This window comes from Echinops telfairi, unplaced genomic scaffold (genome assembly GCF_000313985.2).
Source record: "Echinops telfairi isolate 266 unplaced genomic scaffold, ASM31398v2 ScPeMD7_7400;HRSCAF=8409, whole genome shotgun sequence".
Lineage (NCBI taxonomy): Eukaryota > Metazoa > Chordata > Mammalia > Afrosoricida > Tenrecidae > Echinops > Echinops telfairi.
In genome coordinates, this window is record NW_022111300.1 from 3674323 (window position 1) to 3694078 (window position 19756).

At 41.7% G+C, this 19756-nt stretch overlaps 2 protein-coding genes across 3 annotated transcripts in view; one reads left to right on the forward strand and one right to left on the reverse strand.

Annotated features, from left to right (window-relative positions):
* Window positions 1-4633, reverse strand: part of NDC80 (NDC80 kinetochore complex component) — a 74762-nt gene extending 70129 nt beyond the window's left edge. Inside the window, exons 1-2 of the mRNA XM_004702887.2 lie at window positions 4592-4633; window positions 3301-3417 (exon numbers count right to left, since the gene is read on the reverse strand). Coding sequence (XP_004702944.1) covers window positions 3301-3401 — 101 coding nt within the window. The 5' untranslated portion in view covers window positions 3402-3417; window positions 4592-4633. The remainder of the gene's footprint in view (window positions 1-3300; window positions 3418-4591) is intronic.
* Window positions 4634-4791: 158 nt separating this feature from the next.
* The window catches only part of METTL4 (methyltransferase 4, N6-adenosine), a 55472-nt gene continuing 40507 nt past the window's right edge, over window positions 4792-19756 (forward strand). For both annotated transcript variants that reach the window (XM_004702888.3, XM_045296215.1), the window contains exons 1-3: window positions 4792-4861; window positions 7726-8498; window positions 10634-10696. In XM_004702888.3, the coding sequence (XP_004702945.1) occupies window positions 8109-8498; window positions 10634-10696 (453 nt within the window). In that variant the 5' untranslated portion in view covers window positions 4792-4861; window positions 7726-8108. The remainder of the gene's footprint in view (window positions 4862-7725; window positions 8499-10633; window positions 10697-19756) is intronic.

The following is a 19756-nucleotide window of genomic DNA, read 5'->3' on the forward strand; positions in this document are numbered from 1 at the left end:
ATTAGGGCCATCAATGAGGGAATTGGGTCAAACCTGAGAACCTTGGCACAGGGATTACATAGGCTATCGGAAATCAGGAAGGACACCAACACAGAGAAGGCACAAATTGATCAGTGGGACATACTAAAAAACACTTAAGTACATCGAAAGAATTCACCAAGAGAGTAATAAGAGAGACTACAGAATGGGAAAACATCTTTGGCAATGACACATCCGATAAAGGCCTTATTACTAAAACCTATAACACACTGCTAAACTACAACAAGACAAAAAGCAATTGTCCACTCAGGAGGTGGGCAAAGGACCTGAGCCGGAGTTTCTCAAGGGCAGAAATCCAAATGGTCAATAAATATATGAGAAATGTTCCAGATCTCTAGCCATAAGAGAAATACAAATTAAAACAACTATGAGATACCACCTAACACCCTCAAAGATAGCCCAATTCAAGAAATCAGAAAGTAATTAAGTGTTAGAGGGGACGCGGAGAGATAGGAACTCTTGTCCACTGCTGGTGGACCTGTAGATATGTACAGCCACTATGGAAATCGATTTGGTGATATCTAAAACAGTTGGAAATTGAGCTACCCTATGATCCAGCAATCCCCCTACTGGGCATATACTCAGAAAAGACAAAAAACAAACCACGGCCCGACATCTGTGCTCCAATTTTCATCAGGGCACAGTTCACAGTTGCAAGGAGTTGGAAACTGCCCAAATTTCCATCAACAGATGAATGGATTAAAAAACTCTGGTACATACATACAATGGAGTATTACACATCCCTAAAAAGCAGTGATGAACGCATGAAGCACATCGCTGCATGGGAAGAATTGGAGGAAATTATGCTAAGTGAAGTAAGCCAAACACAAAAGGACAAGTACTACATGAGTCCGCTTGCTAAGGTAAGTGCAAAAAAAAAAATTTTTTTTTCTTTCAAAAAGGGCATAGGGAAGATGCTGTATACATAATGTCCCTGGAGTGAGGTCCAGGTAATATGGCAGGGGCCAGACTAAACCCAGGGACACATATGGGATACATATGGTAGCCCACTAAAAGGGAGGAGGGAAAAAGGTATGGGGAGCCCGGGGAACAGGGCACTAAGCCACACAGGGGGAGGGTGTTAATTGTGTCTCCACAGGGAAAGAGGGACCAGACTTCAACCCGGAGCTCCAAGACAGGAACGCAACACACTGACATGAAGTAAGGAACTGATGGAGAGGCCTGCGGGGCTGGCCCCATTACCAACTGGGTGCACGGCACCACCCTTCCCCAGGGGTAATTCACTTCAGAGGACAGCACTGAAGCTGCAGCTTGGGAAGAGGGAAAGGGGGACTGGTCTGGTTGGAGCGCATGTGAGCCAATGAGAGGGGAAGGGGAAGAAAAGGAAAGAGTGGAGCACATCCTGGCTCACTGAGCCCTGGGGACAATGTGCATCTAGCATTAGCAAAAGTGGTGAAGAAAGCAGATGGTGCCCGGCTATCAAATGACACAGCATCTGGGGTCTTAAAGGCTTAAAGACAAACAGGCGTCCATCTAGCTAAGAAACAACAAAATCCACAAGGAAGAAGCACACCAGCCTACCCCGACACGAATGCTGAAGACAAAGCGGGTACATAAGCAAATGCGGTGAAGAAAGCTGATGGTGCCAAGCTGTCAAATTACACAGAATCGGGGGTCCCACATGCTGGAAGATAAACAAGGGGCCATCTAAATGAGAGACAAGAAAGCCCACATGGAACAAGCACACCAGCCTGTAAGATGACAAGGCGGCGAAGGGGACAGGTATCAGACATCAAAGACCAAAAAAAAAAAAATCATAACATTGTGAATGAGAGGGAGTGCAGAGTGGGGACCCAGGGCCCATCCGGGGGAAATTGGACATCCCCTTGCAGAAGGGCTGTGGGGAGGAGAGGAGCAAGTCGGGGTGCAGTGTACTAACGATGAAATATGCAATTTTCCTCTAGTTCTTAAATGCCCCCCCCCCCCACCCAACTACCATGATCCCAATTCTACCTTACATATCCGTTTGGACCGGAGGATGTACACTGGCACAGATAGGAACTGGAAATACAGTGAACCCAGGACAGATGAACTCCCCAGAACCAGTAGAGAGAGTGGCGATAGGGGGAGGGTGGAGGGAAGGTGAGGGAGAAAGGGGGAACAGATGACAAGGTCTGCATATGGCCTCCTCCCTGGGGGACGGACAGCGAAGTGGGTGAGGGAGACGATGGATGGGGTAAGATATGATAAAATAATAATAATTTATAAATTATCAAGGGTTCAGGGGGAGGGGGGAGAGGGGGGGGAATGAGCTGACACCAAGGGCTCAAGTGGAAAGCGGGTGTTGTGAGAATGATGAAGTCAACACATGTACTAATGTGCTGGACACAAATGACATATGTACAGATTGTGATGAGTTGTATGAGCCCCTAATAAAATGATAAAAAAAAAAAAGGTAACTAGAGGAAGAAATCCTATTCTCATTACCGAAATCTTATTTAAAACCCTAGTTTTGCACAAAGGACAGACACCGTTGGGACTTTTGATGACTTTATTCACTAGAATAGATTAAAAAAGACAAGCAAGCACAAAATAATTCTCTTCTTCCTTGAAACAGCTAAAATGTATCAATCTGGACTTCAATTTATCAAAAGAACTACTGAAGGTACTAAACTCTCTCATCTAATAAAAAGATGGTTTTCTTTGTTGATTAAAAAAAAAAGAATCTAAGTGTAGCCTCCTCCCTGGGGGATGGACAACAGAGAACAGGGCGGAGGGAGACGTTGGACAGTGTAACTTATGATAAAACTATAATAATTTATGAATTATGGAGGGTTCATGAGGGAGGGAGGGGGAAACTGATATTAAGGGCTAAAGTAGAAGGCAAATGTTTTAAGGATGAGGGCAACAAATGTACATATGTGCTTGACACAGGGATGTATGTATGGATTGTGATAAGAATTGTACGAGCCCCCAATAAAATAATTTAAAAAAAAATTAACCAAGACCCTTCATGTTAACCATTTTTAAAGATGTCTTTGCCCAAGACAAAGGAGTCCTGGCGGTGTTGTGGGTGAGGCATTGGGCTGCTAATTGCAAGGTCAGTGATTCAAACTCACTAGATGCTCCAAAGAAGAAAGATGAGGCTCTCTTCTCCCATAGATTTAGTCTTTGAAATTCTATTTAGGGTCTTGATGAGTTGGAATCCACTCAATGACAGTGGGATTGATTTTTAGTGTGTCCCTCCCCACCCCCCCAAGATAAGACATGCAGGTGAGAACCATAAGTGGAGGTACTTACCTTTGAGGGGTATAGAGGCCTTGTTTACTGAGGTCCTGGGATCTTAATTCTTGCACAGAGAGGCGGCCAGCACCACCAGTGGAAACGGAACTGCGCTTCATGTTTATTGTTTATGACCTAACATTCATGAAACCAGTATTTAACAATCCTTTCACATACAGATGGCTCATTAAACACCTAATACTGTCTTTATCTTCAAAAATAAAGGAGGCTAACTTTCATCCTTTCTTCAAGACGATCCCCCCACCAAGTTGTCTTTACTCATTCATAGATTGTGTAGTTTTTAATTACTATCAGTATGACCTATTTTAACTGTATTTAAGAACATTCCTTATATGTCAACATTTACTAAGGAGCCCTGTTGTCACTGTAGGCATGTGTTTTACTTGGAGGGAGAAAGATGCAGATGCCCGCTCCTGTAAAGATTTACAAGAATTGACTTGATGGCAGTGGGTTTTTAAAGTTTACAAATTGCCAGCTAGATGGCAGTGACCTTAACTTTGAAGCGCCAACCATTAACAAGGGAGTGTAATTTCAGTAGAGGATACAATAAGGTATGACACCTCACTTCTGTGGTAGTTGGAGCCTTGAATCCTAACCCAGACCCCATCATTCTAAAAAGGCTCTCCCTGCTTCAAATGGGAAGTCCGGGACTTGACAAGGATATTTCCGGATGGGGAAATCTTTGGGTCCTGTCTCATCTCTCCATGGCCTACTGCACACATACCCAGACTTCATGGGCCTTGAAAGCAGACTTCTGTGGTCATATTTTTACTTCCCTGGCAGCCTAATTCTTCTCCCTCGATATACAACTAACTCTTCATCCACACAACTCTCTCATCTCCCTGCTCATTCTCACTCGCTACTTAGGGTTCAAGTTCACAACGAGCCTGTAGGACAGAGTGGATTCTTGAGATCGTCTCTTACTGGAGTGGAACGCCTCATCTTTTTCCCGCGGAGCGGCTGCTCCCGAATTGAGGAACTCCCTACCCCACCAGGGACCCTAGTGTGGGGCACCCCACGGACGACACCCCGCGCTCCCCTCAGCCGGCACCCTCCCCGCCCCCATCCTCTCCCTCTCCTTTCTTGGAAAACTACTGCCAGCAGAAATGTACTGGGCTCGGAGCAACCGGCGCCTGGCAGATTTGGCTCCGTCGGCCTTCCACAGAGCAGACCCGCGAACCAAGTCCCCGGACGTTACTCGAGCTAAGTCAGGCGATTCCCTCGGAATCGTAGCGGCCGAAACAAACCCCCCACGTTTCTCTCGAGCCCGCTACCCTGAGTTCGTTACCTTTCTCCCAGCTTCCCGACACCACCTGGGGGCCGAATTTCCAAAGCACGCAGTTTCTCTCGGCAAACAGGGAGAGCCGCCAAAACGCCACTCCTCCGCCCACCCGCCGGCGCGGTTCAAATTTTAAACATCTCCGCCCGCGCTACGTCATCACGCACTACGTGCCGCTCGCGAGACGCGCTTCTGCGCCGCCGCCGCCGCGCCGCCGGAAGCCCGTGTGCTGCTTGTGCCGCGTCGCCTCGCCGGACCGGCTGGCCGCTCCCGGCTTGAGTAAGCGTCTCCCCCGAGCTTCGTAGGACTCCCCCACATAGTGTGTAAGGACCCCCGGGCTCAGGGTGAGGGGCAGGCAGCGCGAGAGCTGGAGTTGCCCTCGAAACACTCTCCGTACAGCAACATGGCCGCGCCCGTGGGCTGTGAGGAAGAGAATGGGCGTTTTTCTCCTCCTCGCCTTGAAAGGGGCGTTTCCCCCCCCGAGCTTAGTCGGACTCCCCCACACAGTGTGTAAGGACCCCCCGGGCTCAGGGTGAGGGGCAGGCAGCGCGAGAGCTCGGAGATGCCCTCGAAACACTCTCCGTACAGCAACATGGCCGCGCCTGTGGACTGTGAGGAAAAGAATGGGCGTTTTTCTCCTCCTCGCCTTGAGAGGGGCGTTTCCCACCGACCCTACTTAGAAAAGCATGATTTTCTCAGGAAGGGAGTTTGGAAGGCGGCCAGCGTCTTTCCCACACGGGACGCTGTGAGGAAGGAGGTAGTGCCTGTTGAGGGGCCATCGCTAGGATCCTGGGCTCAATTCCAACCCACCTGTCGGCTGCTCGTGGGGAGGAAACGCGAGGGGGAAGAGGTCAGAGCCGCAGTCCGGATACCTGGTTGTACGCGAGTTTTAATTTCGAGAAAGTTACGTTTCCTGTTCGAGGTCTTCCCCGCTAAATGTCTCATTCTCAGAAACAAACAAGGCTCTAAGTAACTGGCCCATTGTCATCCAGTAATTTCCTGCTCTTACCCACCCCATTCGAGACTTTACATCTTTAAGGGAGAAGACAGGCTCAGCCTCATCTCTCTGCCCAGAATGGATGCCTGGACCACCGACTTTGCCAGCCCACAGCACCACCCTAACCAATCCCACTAGCATGGAGTCGCTTCTGACACACAGCCTATAGGGCAGAACAGAACTGCCCCTTTGAGTTTCTGAGACTGTGACTCTATGGAAGCAGAAAGCCTCATTACCACCCCCACTCACCCTTCCCCAAAGCTAGTAGTTTCTCACTGTCATTCGTAGCCCAAGTCGTAACCCCATAGGGCACCAGGGCTCCTCATTCAGCGCTGCTACCAAAGACCAAACTCGAACTCACTGCTATTCAGTTGACACCTACTCATAGGGGCCCAGTAGAGCAGGGGAAAACTGCACCTGTGGGCCAGTACCTGGGCTACCATCAACAATAACAATTAGCGTTTTTTTCTGAATGATTGCTGTGGATCTGGTACTGCATAGCATTTCGTGTAAATAGACTTTCTTCTTACTGTATTCTCTAAACTGCCCTCGGAGAGGCGATAAGAAATGATGAAATGGAGGCTTAGTGAGATCAAGTAACTGGTCTACGGTCCCATTGCTAATGCCTTTGGAGGTCAAAAGCTTGGTTTGAATGTTGTGATTAGTAACTGTGGGAGTTGCAATGGGCTGCATGGCAATGAGTGTGGTTGGTTTTGGAGTGCTATTAACCACTCATTTATTTCTTATTCTGGCCCCCTCTTCATTTCTCCATTGCACTAGAGTGAGAAAGTAATATCCATAGCTATAAGTCATCTCTTGAGAAAACATGTTTTAAAAAACCTAGCTTCCTGACGAGGACTGCTCAGAACCAATTACAGATATGGTCCTGTCACATATTTTACTAGGCCTTCGTGCTTTTGATATATGGTCAAAATTGTATTTTGTTATGCCTAGACACTTTCAGAGCCCTGCTGGTGTAGTAGTTAGGTCTTGGGCTCACCATAAGATCAGCAGTTCGAAAACACCAGCCAATCTGTGGGAGAAAATGAGGCTTTCTATTCCCATAAAAAGTTATAATAGTCTTGGAACCCACTAGGGCAGTCCTATACTGTCCTATTGGGTCTCAGTGAGTGGAATAGACTCTGGCAGTGAGTTTTCTTTGAGTGGCTTTAGGCTGCTGACCTCAAGTTCAGCAATTCAAGCCCACCAGTGGCTCTGCTCCCGTAATGATTTACAGCCTTGGAAACTCAAAGGGGCAATTCTCTTCTGCCCTATAGGGTCAGTAAGAGTCAAAATTTACTTGATACCAATGAGACTACTAGTTTGGTTTCTAACCTCCCCCCCCTATAATTTTATTGATAGCAGTGCTTTAGTAGGGTAGTGTACTGGAGAATGGGCTAATTAAGGAGTATAGTTGAAAAAAACCCACCAAAACCAGCTGTTTTGCTAATGTGTGTAAGAAGCATGAGGCAGTTGGCTTCTGTAAAGATTATAGCTTTGGAAACTCTTAGGAGCAGTTCTTTGTCCGAAAACAGGGGTGGGAGAACCTTTTTTTTTTGTCCTGCCAAGGGCCTTTTGGATATTTTTAACACCATTAACTCACCCCTGACATGATGGCTGAAACTGCTTCTCTTTGATGAGGTGTGTGATGTTTGCTGGTATTGATGATTTTGTGGGCCTAATATGACCTACTGTACCCTATCTTATAGGGTCACTATGAGTCAGAATTGATGATGACAGTGGGATAATGGCCTGTAGGAGCCCAGGTAGAGTAGCAGTTTGGGGCTGCTAACTGCAAGGTCAGTAGTTCAAAAGCCCCAGCTGCTCCAAGGGAGAAAGAAGGTTTTCTACTCCAGTAAGGAGTTACAGTCTCAGAATCCCACAGGGCAGTTTTACCCTCTCCTGTAGGGTCACTGTGCGTTGGCATGGGTTCAGTGGCAATGAAATCAGATTGATACAGATGGACATTTCCACCCTTCTTCTAGAAAAGGATCATGGTTAGTTGTAATTAACTCTATGGAAGTAGGTTTGATTTTATTTTCCTGTTAACTTCCTATCTTGGAATTCTGTGCCCCTGTCTAGGTAGGTTCATATCATTAAGAAGACTGAATTCACATAGGTGATGTAGTGTTCTTTGCTTCCACAGGGCGCTTTCATCTCTCAGGATTCATTGATACCCTCACTCAGAGATTTTATACTTGCTGGCTAGGTCCACGGATTTAAGCTGAAGTTGTGGAGGGTCCAGAATGAGAAGAAGAAATTGAGTTTGCAGAACTGAGATCAGGTTTTAGCCACCTTTGGCCAAATTGGCTAAACAATTTGAAATGATCAACAATGACATTAAAAGAAGCTTATATTAAAAGGTGCAATTTTCTTAAAGTTGCTATGTTAATGCTAAATATGTAAGAAAAATTGATATTCTTGCACCACAAATAAATGTGTATGAAATTATTTTTACTGAAATACAGACTACTTATAGGTGATCTGGAAAGTAGAATTTGACTTCTGCAGGTGTTTTTATGGAGTAGGATGTCTGTGGTGCACCAGCTGTCACATGGATGGTTAGTGGATCACCTTTCTTTTATCAACAAGATAAACTATCAACTCCACCAGCATCATGAGCCTTACTGTCGTAAAAATGAGCCCACTGTCAACTTTGGTTCTCTTCACATGGATACTACATCTTCTTTTGAACCCTCTGCTGCGTCTCTTGCTTCTGACATGACCAGGGAGCCTGAGAATGACGATAGGCAAGATAGTGACATGCTCATAGAAAAATATGTTTTTCGATCTGAATTATTTGATGTCACCAAACCCTATATAACTTCAGCTGGTCATGAAGAAGACCAACGAAATAATGAAAAGAAAGATCTAATGGATGGTGTTAAAAGAGAGATCTCCACTTCTGTCATTGGGAAGGTAAAACATTTTAAATATTTATTTTTTATATGAAACAAATGTATCATGAACGCATCTCTGCTATCTTGTGATTTACTAAGTATAAAGGAAAATAGCAATAAGACCTAACAAAGTTTAGGATATCCAGAATAACCTTTAACTTTTCACAAAGGTTCTCCCATTACTGTAAGACCAAGTTTTCATAATTCACAATCAGACTTCACAGGAAGTAAATGTAAGCTAAACATACAGTCAATCAAAAGTCTGCTTTTCTACTTAGATTCTTATATTGATGGCGTTTTTTTACATCTGATGTTACTAAAAGATGATTCCTTTTCTGCAAAATTGCAAGGCAGCAAATGGTTTTTGGGATGTCTTTAGAGGCCCATCCTTTGGAAATAATCTCAAATATTAAAGTTTAGAAGAAGGCATGTTTCTGATAAAACTGGTGATGGAAATAGCTATTGTAGAAAAATATATGTCTGTACTCTTTATTTGTACAGTCACGGGTGTAATCTTTTACTAGAATTTTCAGAATGTCTTTTACGATCAAATTATACTTTATTATTTTGTAGTTTTGTAAAGATCAGAAATTATATAAAGTATGTCAGCTAGTTTATATTTTGGGGTAGTGATAGGAATAACATTTGCTATTCCCCCCAAACAAATGTTGGAATTCCTTCTATTTGCCATTGTACTTAGTGGGATGATGCAAGATAAGCACAAGCTCTGCCCTCTTGAATCTTGTAACTGAGTGGGGAAGAAAAATAAAAAGTAAAGAAGAAAGCGTGCTGAGAGTTAACATAAATACATTAACAGATAGTATAACTACTCGAAGGAGAACTTATGATTTCTTCTTGCACATTTTTTTCCTTTAAACAAATATTTACTGAACATCTGTTGTGTCAGGTACAGGGAAGAAAATGTCTGAGATCTTAGAAACAGAGACCATAAGTAATGGTTCCATTACTATTATACTCCAAGCGTCCACTCCCATCTAGCTTGACTCATAGGGTTTCCGAGACTGTAAATGTTTATGGGAACAGGCACCCTCATCTTTCCTTTGGATTAGCTGGTGTGTTGGCAGTTAGTAGCTCAATACTTGGCCAATCATGCCACCAGGGCTCCTTACTATTAAACTAGCTCAGACAAAGAATAGACACCTTATAAAGAACTTTGCAACTTATAGCATATGTAATGGTTCGGTTCTTATGTCTGATAAGTTTCTCATATTTTAATATTGAAAAATAAGATGATCATATGTAATGGATGTTATGACAAGACTTATCTTATTCCAGATATCCTAAAGCAATTTATATGATTAGCCTACATTTTAAGTTGATATAACAACAAATATTTATTGTTAATCTGCTAGTGTTGATACCATGTAGACACTGAAGTTTCAACAATAAAACATACAAAGCCTCAGTGTTGTAGGCATTCTTTTTTATGGAGTTGTTAAATACAGAATGGTGTTAATAATATTTGACTCAAACCTAACTCTGATCAGTTGGAGAGTTATTATAAATACATTGCATTTTAAAAAATTGTAGTACATGGATTGTCCCTCTCCTCAAAAATGAAATCTGAGAATACTTATACCATGTACTAGTATACCACCTTACATGATGATATGGCTTACTGATTATTATGTCACTATCACACTATATTTTATCATATGGTGGTCCTGGTGTGTGCCATAAAGTTGATGCTGACCCCATAGTAACTCTGTATGACAGAGGACAACTGGCACATATGGGTTCTAGGTTACAACCTGTATAGGAGTAGATCCACAGATCTTGTCTCCTGCAGAACTGCTGCTGGATTTGAACTGCTGGCTTAGGTTAGCAGCAGAGTGCTTTAAACATTGTGCTACCAGAGCTCCTTATTATGTTGTACTAATTCTTAATAGTGGTAGTAAGATAAATAACCCTTCATCACCTATTAAATTGATATTATTTTGGTAAAGTTTGTCTCCTTAATCTGTGTCCGTTCTACTGATTTTGATCTCAACACATGATTATTACCCACCACATAAAGGTTGGCATACATATTAGAACAATATAATGAAGAAAAATAAATTAATATATTTTTAAAGGTTTATGTTAGGATAGTTGGCAACATAATTTTCCCCCTGTAATTTATTTACCTTTTAGAAGCGTAAAAGATGCATTGTTTTCAATCAAGGTGAATTGGATGCTATGGACTATCATACAAAGGTATGTGTTAAATGTTCATTGATCACATCTGAAGATTTATTTGAAGTAGTATGAATAAAGGACTCACTAGGTGGAGCAAGTGGATAAGCACTTGCCTACGAGGTGGAAGTTTGGTAGTTCAAACCCACCCTTGGAAGCTGTGGTAATCTGTTTCTGAAAGATCACAGTTTTGAAAATCCTGTGAAATTTGACTCTGTACACATGAAATCACTATGAGTCAGAATAGACTGACAGCAACTTACAACCACAAAAGGTTGGTTAAATATGAGATTGTAAATGTATTGAAGATAGCTGAGAACATAAAAATTGAGTCCTTAAGTACCAAAAGTCCACATATTCAGTTAATTTTAGAAAAACATGGCCTGAAAATGCTTTTTGTGAGATTAAACTGTAGAGCTATATAAAAATCCAGGATATATTGTGAGGCAAGGATAACTTAAGATGTTAAATGAAATTAGATAACTGAATTTCTTGATTTATGTATACTGACATTGCTAAAAATTAAAATGCTGGTGACAATAATTAATATAAATCACGAAATGTTCATATGCCTCAGCATGGAATAAAGCTTAAAAAGCCCCGAAAGAATATCAAAAAAAAAAAAAATCTTATTTAGAACTCTCTGTGCTTCAGCAGCAAATTTGAATAAAGATAGTTCATGGCTATTTATGATCAGTGAACAATTTCATAGATTAGAACAGCGGTTCTGAGAACCTAGGGGATTAGAACAGCAGTTCTCAAAGGGCCAAATGACCCTTTCACAGGGGTCGTCTAAGACCAATGGAAAACACATTACGATTTACATTACGATTCATAACAGTAGCAAAATGACACTGATGAAGTAGCAACAAAAATAATTTTATGGTTGGGGGTTACCACAACATGAGAAACTATATTAAAGGGTTGTGGCATTAGGAAGATTGAGAAACACTGGATTAGAATATATTTACTGTAATTTGGTGTTAATGAATGAGCCAATAAAAGGACTGATGCTAGGGCTGTGAATAGTGAAGATGCTAAAACTCAGATCAACTCATAGAGACCCTGCAAGATAGGGTGCAATTGCTGCTAGCATTTCTGAGGCTCATCTTTCTCCCTGGGCAGCTGGAGGGTTGAAACTGGTAACCCACTGGCCAGGAGTGCTCCTTAATTTGCTAAGATAGCTAGGTTATTTTCGGGAGCATGTTGTTTTTATTATTAGGTGTCATTGAGTTGGTTCTGACCCATGGCGACCCTGTGCACAACAGAACGAAACACTACACGGTCCTGCATCATCTTCACAATTGTTCCTGTGCCTGAGCCCATGGTGCAGCCACTGTGTCAGTCCATCTCGTTGAAGGAGCCTCCTCTTTTTCACTACCCCTCCACTTTACCAAGTGTGATGTCATTCTCCAGGGACTTGTCTCTCCTGATCACATGTCCGAAAGTTGTAAGACAGAATCTTTCCATTCTTGCCTTTAAGGAGCACTGTGGCCATACTCTTTTGAAAACAGACGAGTTTGTCCATTTTCAGCTGTCCATTGTACTTTCAATATTCTTCACCAGCCCCACAATTCAAAATCATTGAATCCTCAGTCTTCCTTATTTAGTGCCCAGCTTTCAAATGCATATGAGGTAATGGAAAAAACCATAGCTTGGGTCAGGGACACCTTAATCTTCAAAGTAACATCCTCGCTTTTCAGTTCTCTAAAGAGATCTGGTGAAACAGATTTACCTAATGCAACATGTCATTTGATCTCTTGACTGCTATTCCCATGTGCATTGATTGTGGATCTGAGTAAGACAGGAATCTTTGACAACTTCAACCTTTTCTCCATTTATCATGATGTTACCGATTGGTGCATTTGTGAGGATTTGGGTCTCTTTACATTGATTAGTAATCCATACAGAAGCTGCAGTCCTTGATCTTCATCAGCAAGTGCTTCAAGTGCTCCACTATCAGCAAAGCAAGGTGTGTCAGCTGCATATTGCAGGTTGTTAATAAGCCTTCCTCCAACCATGATAGCACATTCTTCGTCATACAGTCCAGCTTTTCTGATGCTTTTCTGATGCTGTCTTTGAAATGGACCCAAATATGGATCTCATCCAGTCAGTTGTCCAAGTACCTGTCTTCCACATTTCCTGCGACAGACAAGTAAGTGTTTCCAGTGCCAGTGTTGTCCCCTATGGGTCAGTGAGGGATGTCGTGTCTCATAGTGGGGTTGGCCATGTGGTCTTCTCTGTGGATTGTTTGCTCTGAGTGGGAATATCGTCCTCAAGGGTTGGTGGGCCAGGATGTGCTCCACCCTTTCTTCCTCCCGCTTCATTTGCTCCCGTGTGCTCTGATCAGACATGTCTATCAGCTTGTTGAAACATTTCAATTTGCATTCCATCAATTCCTGGAGGCTTGTTTTTGGTTATTGCTTTCAGTGCAGCTTGAACTACTTCCTTTACTACCTCCGGTTCTTGCTCGTATGCTCCCTCTTGAAGTGGTGGAATGTTGACTAGTTCTTTTTGGTACAGTGGCTCTGTGTTCCTTCCTTGTTCCTTTAATGCTTCCTGTATCATTCAATATTTTGCTTGTAGAATCTTTCAATATTGCAATTTGAAGCTTGAATTTTTCTTGAGTTCTTTCGGTTTAAGATATGCTGAGTGTGTTTTTCCCTTTTGGTCTCCTTGCGATAGATCTTGCATGTTTCATTAAAGTATTTGATTTGTCTTCAGCTGACTTTTGAAATTTTCTGTTTGGCTCTTTGACTTCATCCATTTGCTTTCACTATGTAAATTAAGAGCAAGTTTCAGAGTTTTTTCTGATATCCACTTTGTTCTTTTCTCTCTTTCTTGTCTTTTTAATGACCCTTTGCTTTCTTCATGAATGATAGTCTTGATGATCTTCCACAGCTCATCAGGTTTCCGTTATTAGTGTTCAGCGTGTCAAATGTGTTCTTGAGATGGTTTCAAAGTTCAGGTGGGATAAACTCAAGGTTGTGACTTGGCTCCCGTGGACTTGTTTTCATTTTCTTGAGCTCTAGCTGGAGCTTACATATGAGAAGTTGCGATGATCTGTTCCACAGTCAGCACCTACCCTCGTTTTAGTTGCTGATATTGAGCTTCTGCATTGTCTCTTCTACATCTGTCATCCCTCAGATGCGCTCAGTTTGATTTTTATGCATTCTCTCTGGAGAAGTCCATGTGTATAGTTGCCTTTTGTGTTTTTTAAATAAGCTATTTTGTTATAAACAAGTCATTGCATACAACTTTCCTCTAGTTCTTTAATGCTTCCTCCCCCTCACTATCATGATGCCAATTCTGCCTTACAAATCCGGCTAGACCAGAGCATGTACACAGGGACAGATAAGAGTTGGAAACACAGGGACTCCAGGATGGATAAACCCTTCAGGACCAATATTGAGAGTAGCCATACCCGGAGGGTAAGAGGAAGGTGGGGGTAGGAAGGGAAAACTGATCACACTGACATACCTATAACCCCCTCCCAGGGGGATGGACAACCCAAAAGTGGGTGAAGGAGGCATCAGATAATGTAGGACATGAAAAATAATAATAATTTATAAATTATGAAGGGTTCATGAGGGAGGGAAGGTGGGAGAGGGAGGGGAAAAGTGAGGAGCTGATACCAAGGGCTCAAGAAAATGTTTTGAAAATGATGGTAACAGATGTACAAATGTGCTGACACAATGGATGGATGTATGGATTATGATAAGAGTTGTATAAGCCCCCAATAAAATGATTAAAAAAAAAAAGTAATTGGTCTCGCAAAATTCTACCTCCAACTTTGCTTCTATCACCAACTTCATATTTTCTACCTACTATTTCTTCTTTGTTTCCAACTTTTACATTCCAGTCGCCAAAAACTATCAATCTTATTACGTGTTTGTTCAGTTTCCGAGTAAAATCTGTGGTAGAATTCTTCAATTATTACCACTAGCTTTTGTATGTGGTCCATACATTTGAATAATCGTTGAATTGATTGGATTTCCTTGAATGTGGATATAGTCCCATCACAGACAGCATTGCACTTCATGATTCATTTGTCAAGTTCCTATTTGACAATGAGTGCCATGCCATTCCTCTTGATTGTGTTCTGCTAAGCAAAGTAAATCATAATTTCTGATTCCAAATGGCCAATCCCAATCCATTTCAGCGAACTGATGCCCAGGGTACTGATCTTTCTATGTTCCTTTTCATTTTTAACCACTTCTAATTTTCCTGGAGTCATACTTCACACATCCCAAGTTCCGATTAATAGCAAATGTTTGCAGCTGTTTCTTCTTACATTGAGTTGTGCCTTATCAGCAAATGAAGATCCGTGAAGGCTCCCCATCCCACTGGCTTTAGTCCAGTATCATCACCATGGTTGGTTCCTCTGAGAAAGCATTCTTCCCAAGGCACATTTCAAATGTGGGACCGAAGGGGCACTATCTCCAACAACGCTCTACTTCCTTTGTGTAGGCCTTCAGTATCTGACAGTATCTCCAAACTATGCATCAGATTTGCAGCGGCTACTTCCTCCCAAAGTGGGCAGCTGAGTCTTTGTTTTTTGTTCTTCCTCTGGAAACCCCTCTGAAACCTCTTCACTTTGGGTGACCCTATTGGCATTTGAAATACTAGTGACACAGCTTCCAGTATTAGAGTAACACACAGGCCATCACCGTATGACAAGTGGTGGTTAGGGAGCATATGTTAAGGAAAAACCCGGAGTAGGACTTACCAACTTTGTTTTCTTCACTGAAATTGTCAGTCTCCCTCTCTTCCTATTTATCTCTTCAATCTGACTCATTAATTAAATTTATTTACACATGTTCATTGAATGCAGACTACATATTGGATACTGTCAATTCATGGACTTCAAGGTAGATGTAGTCTTTCTATCACAGAGTTCATGATCTTGAATGATGTAAACAAATTAAATCAGAATACGAGCATTATCATAGAAGAATTGCTGTAACCGTGGGGTACATAGGATAGGAGTCCAAACCAGACTTGAGACAGGTGTGAAGGAAAGCTTTATGGAGACAGTAATAACTTTTTAATCTCAATTCTTGGAGTAGACATTAGTCATGAAGAGAGCGATAGAGTGTTTTAGGCTTAGAAAAAATAGCCTTCATGAAAGTTTAGAAGCAAGAAAGAATATGATGTGTTAGGAGAACTGAAAATTATTCAGGATTCTAGGTTGGATTGTAAAAGGAGAGTGGTTAGAGATGAAATTGGAGAAGTTAGAAGTAGCAGATATGTCAGGTTTTATAATCCTATCTTAAGATGCTTTTACATATTTCTATAGGTAGTGAGAAGTATTGAGAATAGGTGACATGGTTTGATTAGCTTTTTATTGAATTATTTAATATTAATCTTATTTGCTTTTTGATTATACATTTATATGATAAAATTTAAAATGAACACAAAATATACAGTGACATTTCCATCTGCCAGTCACCTTCTTCCTCCTCCCAATATACTTTTCTAGTAGTGTTTTACATATATAATAGGTATTATGTACATGTGCTCGCTTCTGTTTTTTATTTGGACCTTTCACCCTTTTGCACTTGGCTTTTTATCCTTCACTTAAACATATTTTATAAATTGTTACTTATCACTCATAATTTTATTTTGTCTTGGCTGACATTTACATGTATTATACACATGTCACTTTCCACAAGTATACTAGGGAGTACCCCCCAAAACAGAAAATTTTTTTCAAAGCCCTGTATTTAAATTTTTTTACAAAACAACCTATTATCTTCAAAGTATAGCTGTATTGAACTGTCTAGCTGTATTGACTTTTGCATCCTTTCAGCTTCATCTTTTCAATTTAGGGAATCTATTAAGCTGCTTATATTCTGCCCCCTTGTGGCCTTGAAACTCACTCCAGTCAGTTAGCTTAAGGTTTATCTATGGTTTCCTTCATATCTCAGGGAAGGTTTATTTAGGGTCTCTTTCCCATCTATTGTTTTCCCACATCTGGTGTCTCAATAACTGTTGTCATCACTACTTCATTTTGTTTGGAAGTGGAAGCTTTTGGTTCCACTTATGATTTTATGATTTTCTAAAATCTTATGATTTTCTATTACTAATTTTTTTTCTAATTACCTTTTTAAAAAACATTTCATGGGATCTCTTACAGATATTATTACAATCCATAATTCTATTAGTTCAGGCATAGTAGTACAATTGTTGCTATCATCATTTACAATCCATTTTGTTTTTTCTTGAACTCCTTGGTATCAGCTTTCCTTTTCCCCCTCCCTCTCCCACGTAGTCTTAATTAAATTTGGCCATTAGTTAAAAAATGTTTTTTCCTGTCTTCTCCGATCCAGTTATACATAAATCAGATCACTTGAAGTTGCCGCATAGCTTGTTGATACTTTATTCATTTCTTTTTTAATATTCTCAGTATCATTTTGAATGATTTTATCACGGTTTCTTTTCTTTTTTTTCAAATCATTTTATTAGGGCCTCATACAACTCTTATCACAATCCATGCATACATCAGTTGTGTCAAGCACATTTGTACATATGTTGCCATCATTCTTAAAACATTTGTTTTCTACTTGAGCCCTTGGTATCAGCTCCTCATTTTTCTCCTCCCTCCCTGCTCCCCCCTCTCTCATGAACCCTTGATAATTCATACATTATTATTATTTTGTCATATATTACACCATCCGATGTCTCCCTTTACCCACTTCTCCGCTGTCCATCCCCCAGGGAGGAGGTTATACGTAGACCTTTTAATCGAGTTCCCCTTTCTCCCTCACCTTCCCTCCACCCTCCCAGTATCACCACTCTCACCACTGGTCCTGAGGGGTTCATCTGTTCTGGATTCCCTGTATTTCCAGTTCCTGTCTGCCATTGTACATCCTCCGGTCCAGCCGGATTTGTAAGGTAGAATTGGGATCGTGATAGTGGGGGGTGGGGGTGGTAGAGGACGCATTCAAGAACTAGAAGAAAATTATATATTTCATCATTGCTACACTGCACACTGATTGGCTTGTCTCCTCCCTGCAGCCCTTCTGCAAGGGGATGTCCAATTTCCCAAAGATGGGCACTGGGTCCCCACTCTGCACTCTCCCTCATTCATAATGCGATGATTTTTTTTTTTTGTCTTTGATGCCTGATACCTGATCCCTTTGATGCCTTGTGATTTAGGCTGGTGTGCTTCTTCCATGTGGGCTTTGTTGTTTCTCAGTTAGATGGCCCTTTGTTTATCTTCCAGCCTATAGGACCCCAGATTCTATATCTTTTGACATCCGGGCACCATCAGCTTTCTTCACTGCATTTGCTTATGCACCCACTTTGTCTTCAGCGATCGTTATCATGGTTTCTTCAGTTGCACTAATCTAGGGGTGGGGGACCTTTTTCTGCCAAGGGTCATTTGGATATTTATAACATCATTCACAGGTTATACAAATTATCAACTTAAAAATTAGCCAGCTTTATTTGGTCAAACAGTTAACTCACCCCTACTTTGATGGTTGGAACTGTTCTCTTTGCTGAGGTGTGCACTGTTAACTAGTATTGATGATTTTGAGAGCCTGTACAGCCCATGAGGCAGCCCCCATACCTGTACTGATCTTTTCTTCTTCATTGTCTAATCAGTTTTCAACCCAGTCCAGTGAATTTTCCTTTGCATGCATTACAGTTGTCATCTCTGTGAACTTGATTGCGGAACCCTGGTAGCATAGTGATTGTGAGTTAGGCTGCGAACTGCATGGTTGACAGTTCGAAACCACCAGCAGCTCCATAGGAGAAAGACTAGGCTTTATATTCCCCCAAATAATTGCAGTTTTGGAAACCCACAAGAGGGCCGCTATGAGTTGCAAAGACTTGATGGCAGCTAGTTTTTTTTTTCTCATTACATGTCTTTAATATGCTCATCTTTTTCTTCATGTTCTTGAACATCTGCAATGTAAATATAGTAACTGCTTTTGCACTTCCCCAATCTTTTAAACAAGCTGACAGTAAACCTACCCAGTGTTTTCAGCTAATTGAATCAGATGTACTGTTCTGTGTTGGTTTCTACTGAATGATCATGTGTCCTGTTTTCATGCTTCTTTATATTTGTAGTTTTGAATTTTTAGAAAATATTCCAATTTTACCTTGTTGGGTGCTGAATATTTTTGTATTCCTATGAACATTCTTGAGTTCTATTTTTGACAGTTATCTTGAACTAATCTTTTAAAGACTGCCTTTGTGCTTTATCAGTTAGGAGCATAGAATATACACTGTCTAGGGCTATTTTTCTCCTCTTAGTGTAAGGGAATTATTTTTCTCAATAAAGTAGTTTACTCCTTCCATGTGAATTATGAGGTTTTTCACTCTGCCTGGTGGGATCACTAATAATATCCAGTCTGTTCCCTCTAATAATTTAATCTTTTTTGGTCCCCGACCGTGCATCGTTTCATTCTACACATGTGCTGATCAATATTCAGCTGGAGTTTTGAGAGAACCTTCATAGATTTCAAGAAATATTTCTCTCTGGGTTTCTCCTTTAAAAACCTTAGAAGCCATTGTCTTTGCAGACCCCTCGCCCCTCTCCTGCACGCAGAGAGACTGTTGGCTCTAGATCGCCTTCCTCTGTGCTTCTGTGTGGGGTTGAGGGAAGGGGACCCCACACAACATCACAGGGTCGGTAGGCGCAATTGTACAGCGATAATAAATAGAGATTATAGTAAAGTCATAGAAAGCATGAGAGTTAAAGGATGGAGTCAAGTAATGGAGGCAGACGCAATTCATGGTAGCATAGCTCACCTCAACTAGGCTTGATCGTCCTTGTGGAGGGGGCTTAACCGTCCGAGAAGAAACCGCTGCTTCGTCCTCCTTAGTCACCTTCTCCAGCCACCCTCCTGAGAACCAGGGAGCCTCATTATTTATTGCTAACCACACATCATATTACTTTAGGGGGATACATCACAGCATTATGCGTCACAGAGAAGGGCAGTACAATTCATCCATGAGCAGGTTTGATCATTCTGGGGTCTCATACAATAAAGCAGGCAATTACTATCCTGGGAGGCATGCAAGCCCCCTGATAGCAGATAACAACCTACGTCATAGAGAGGGGTTGTA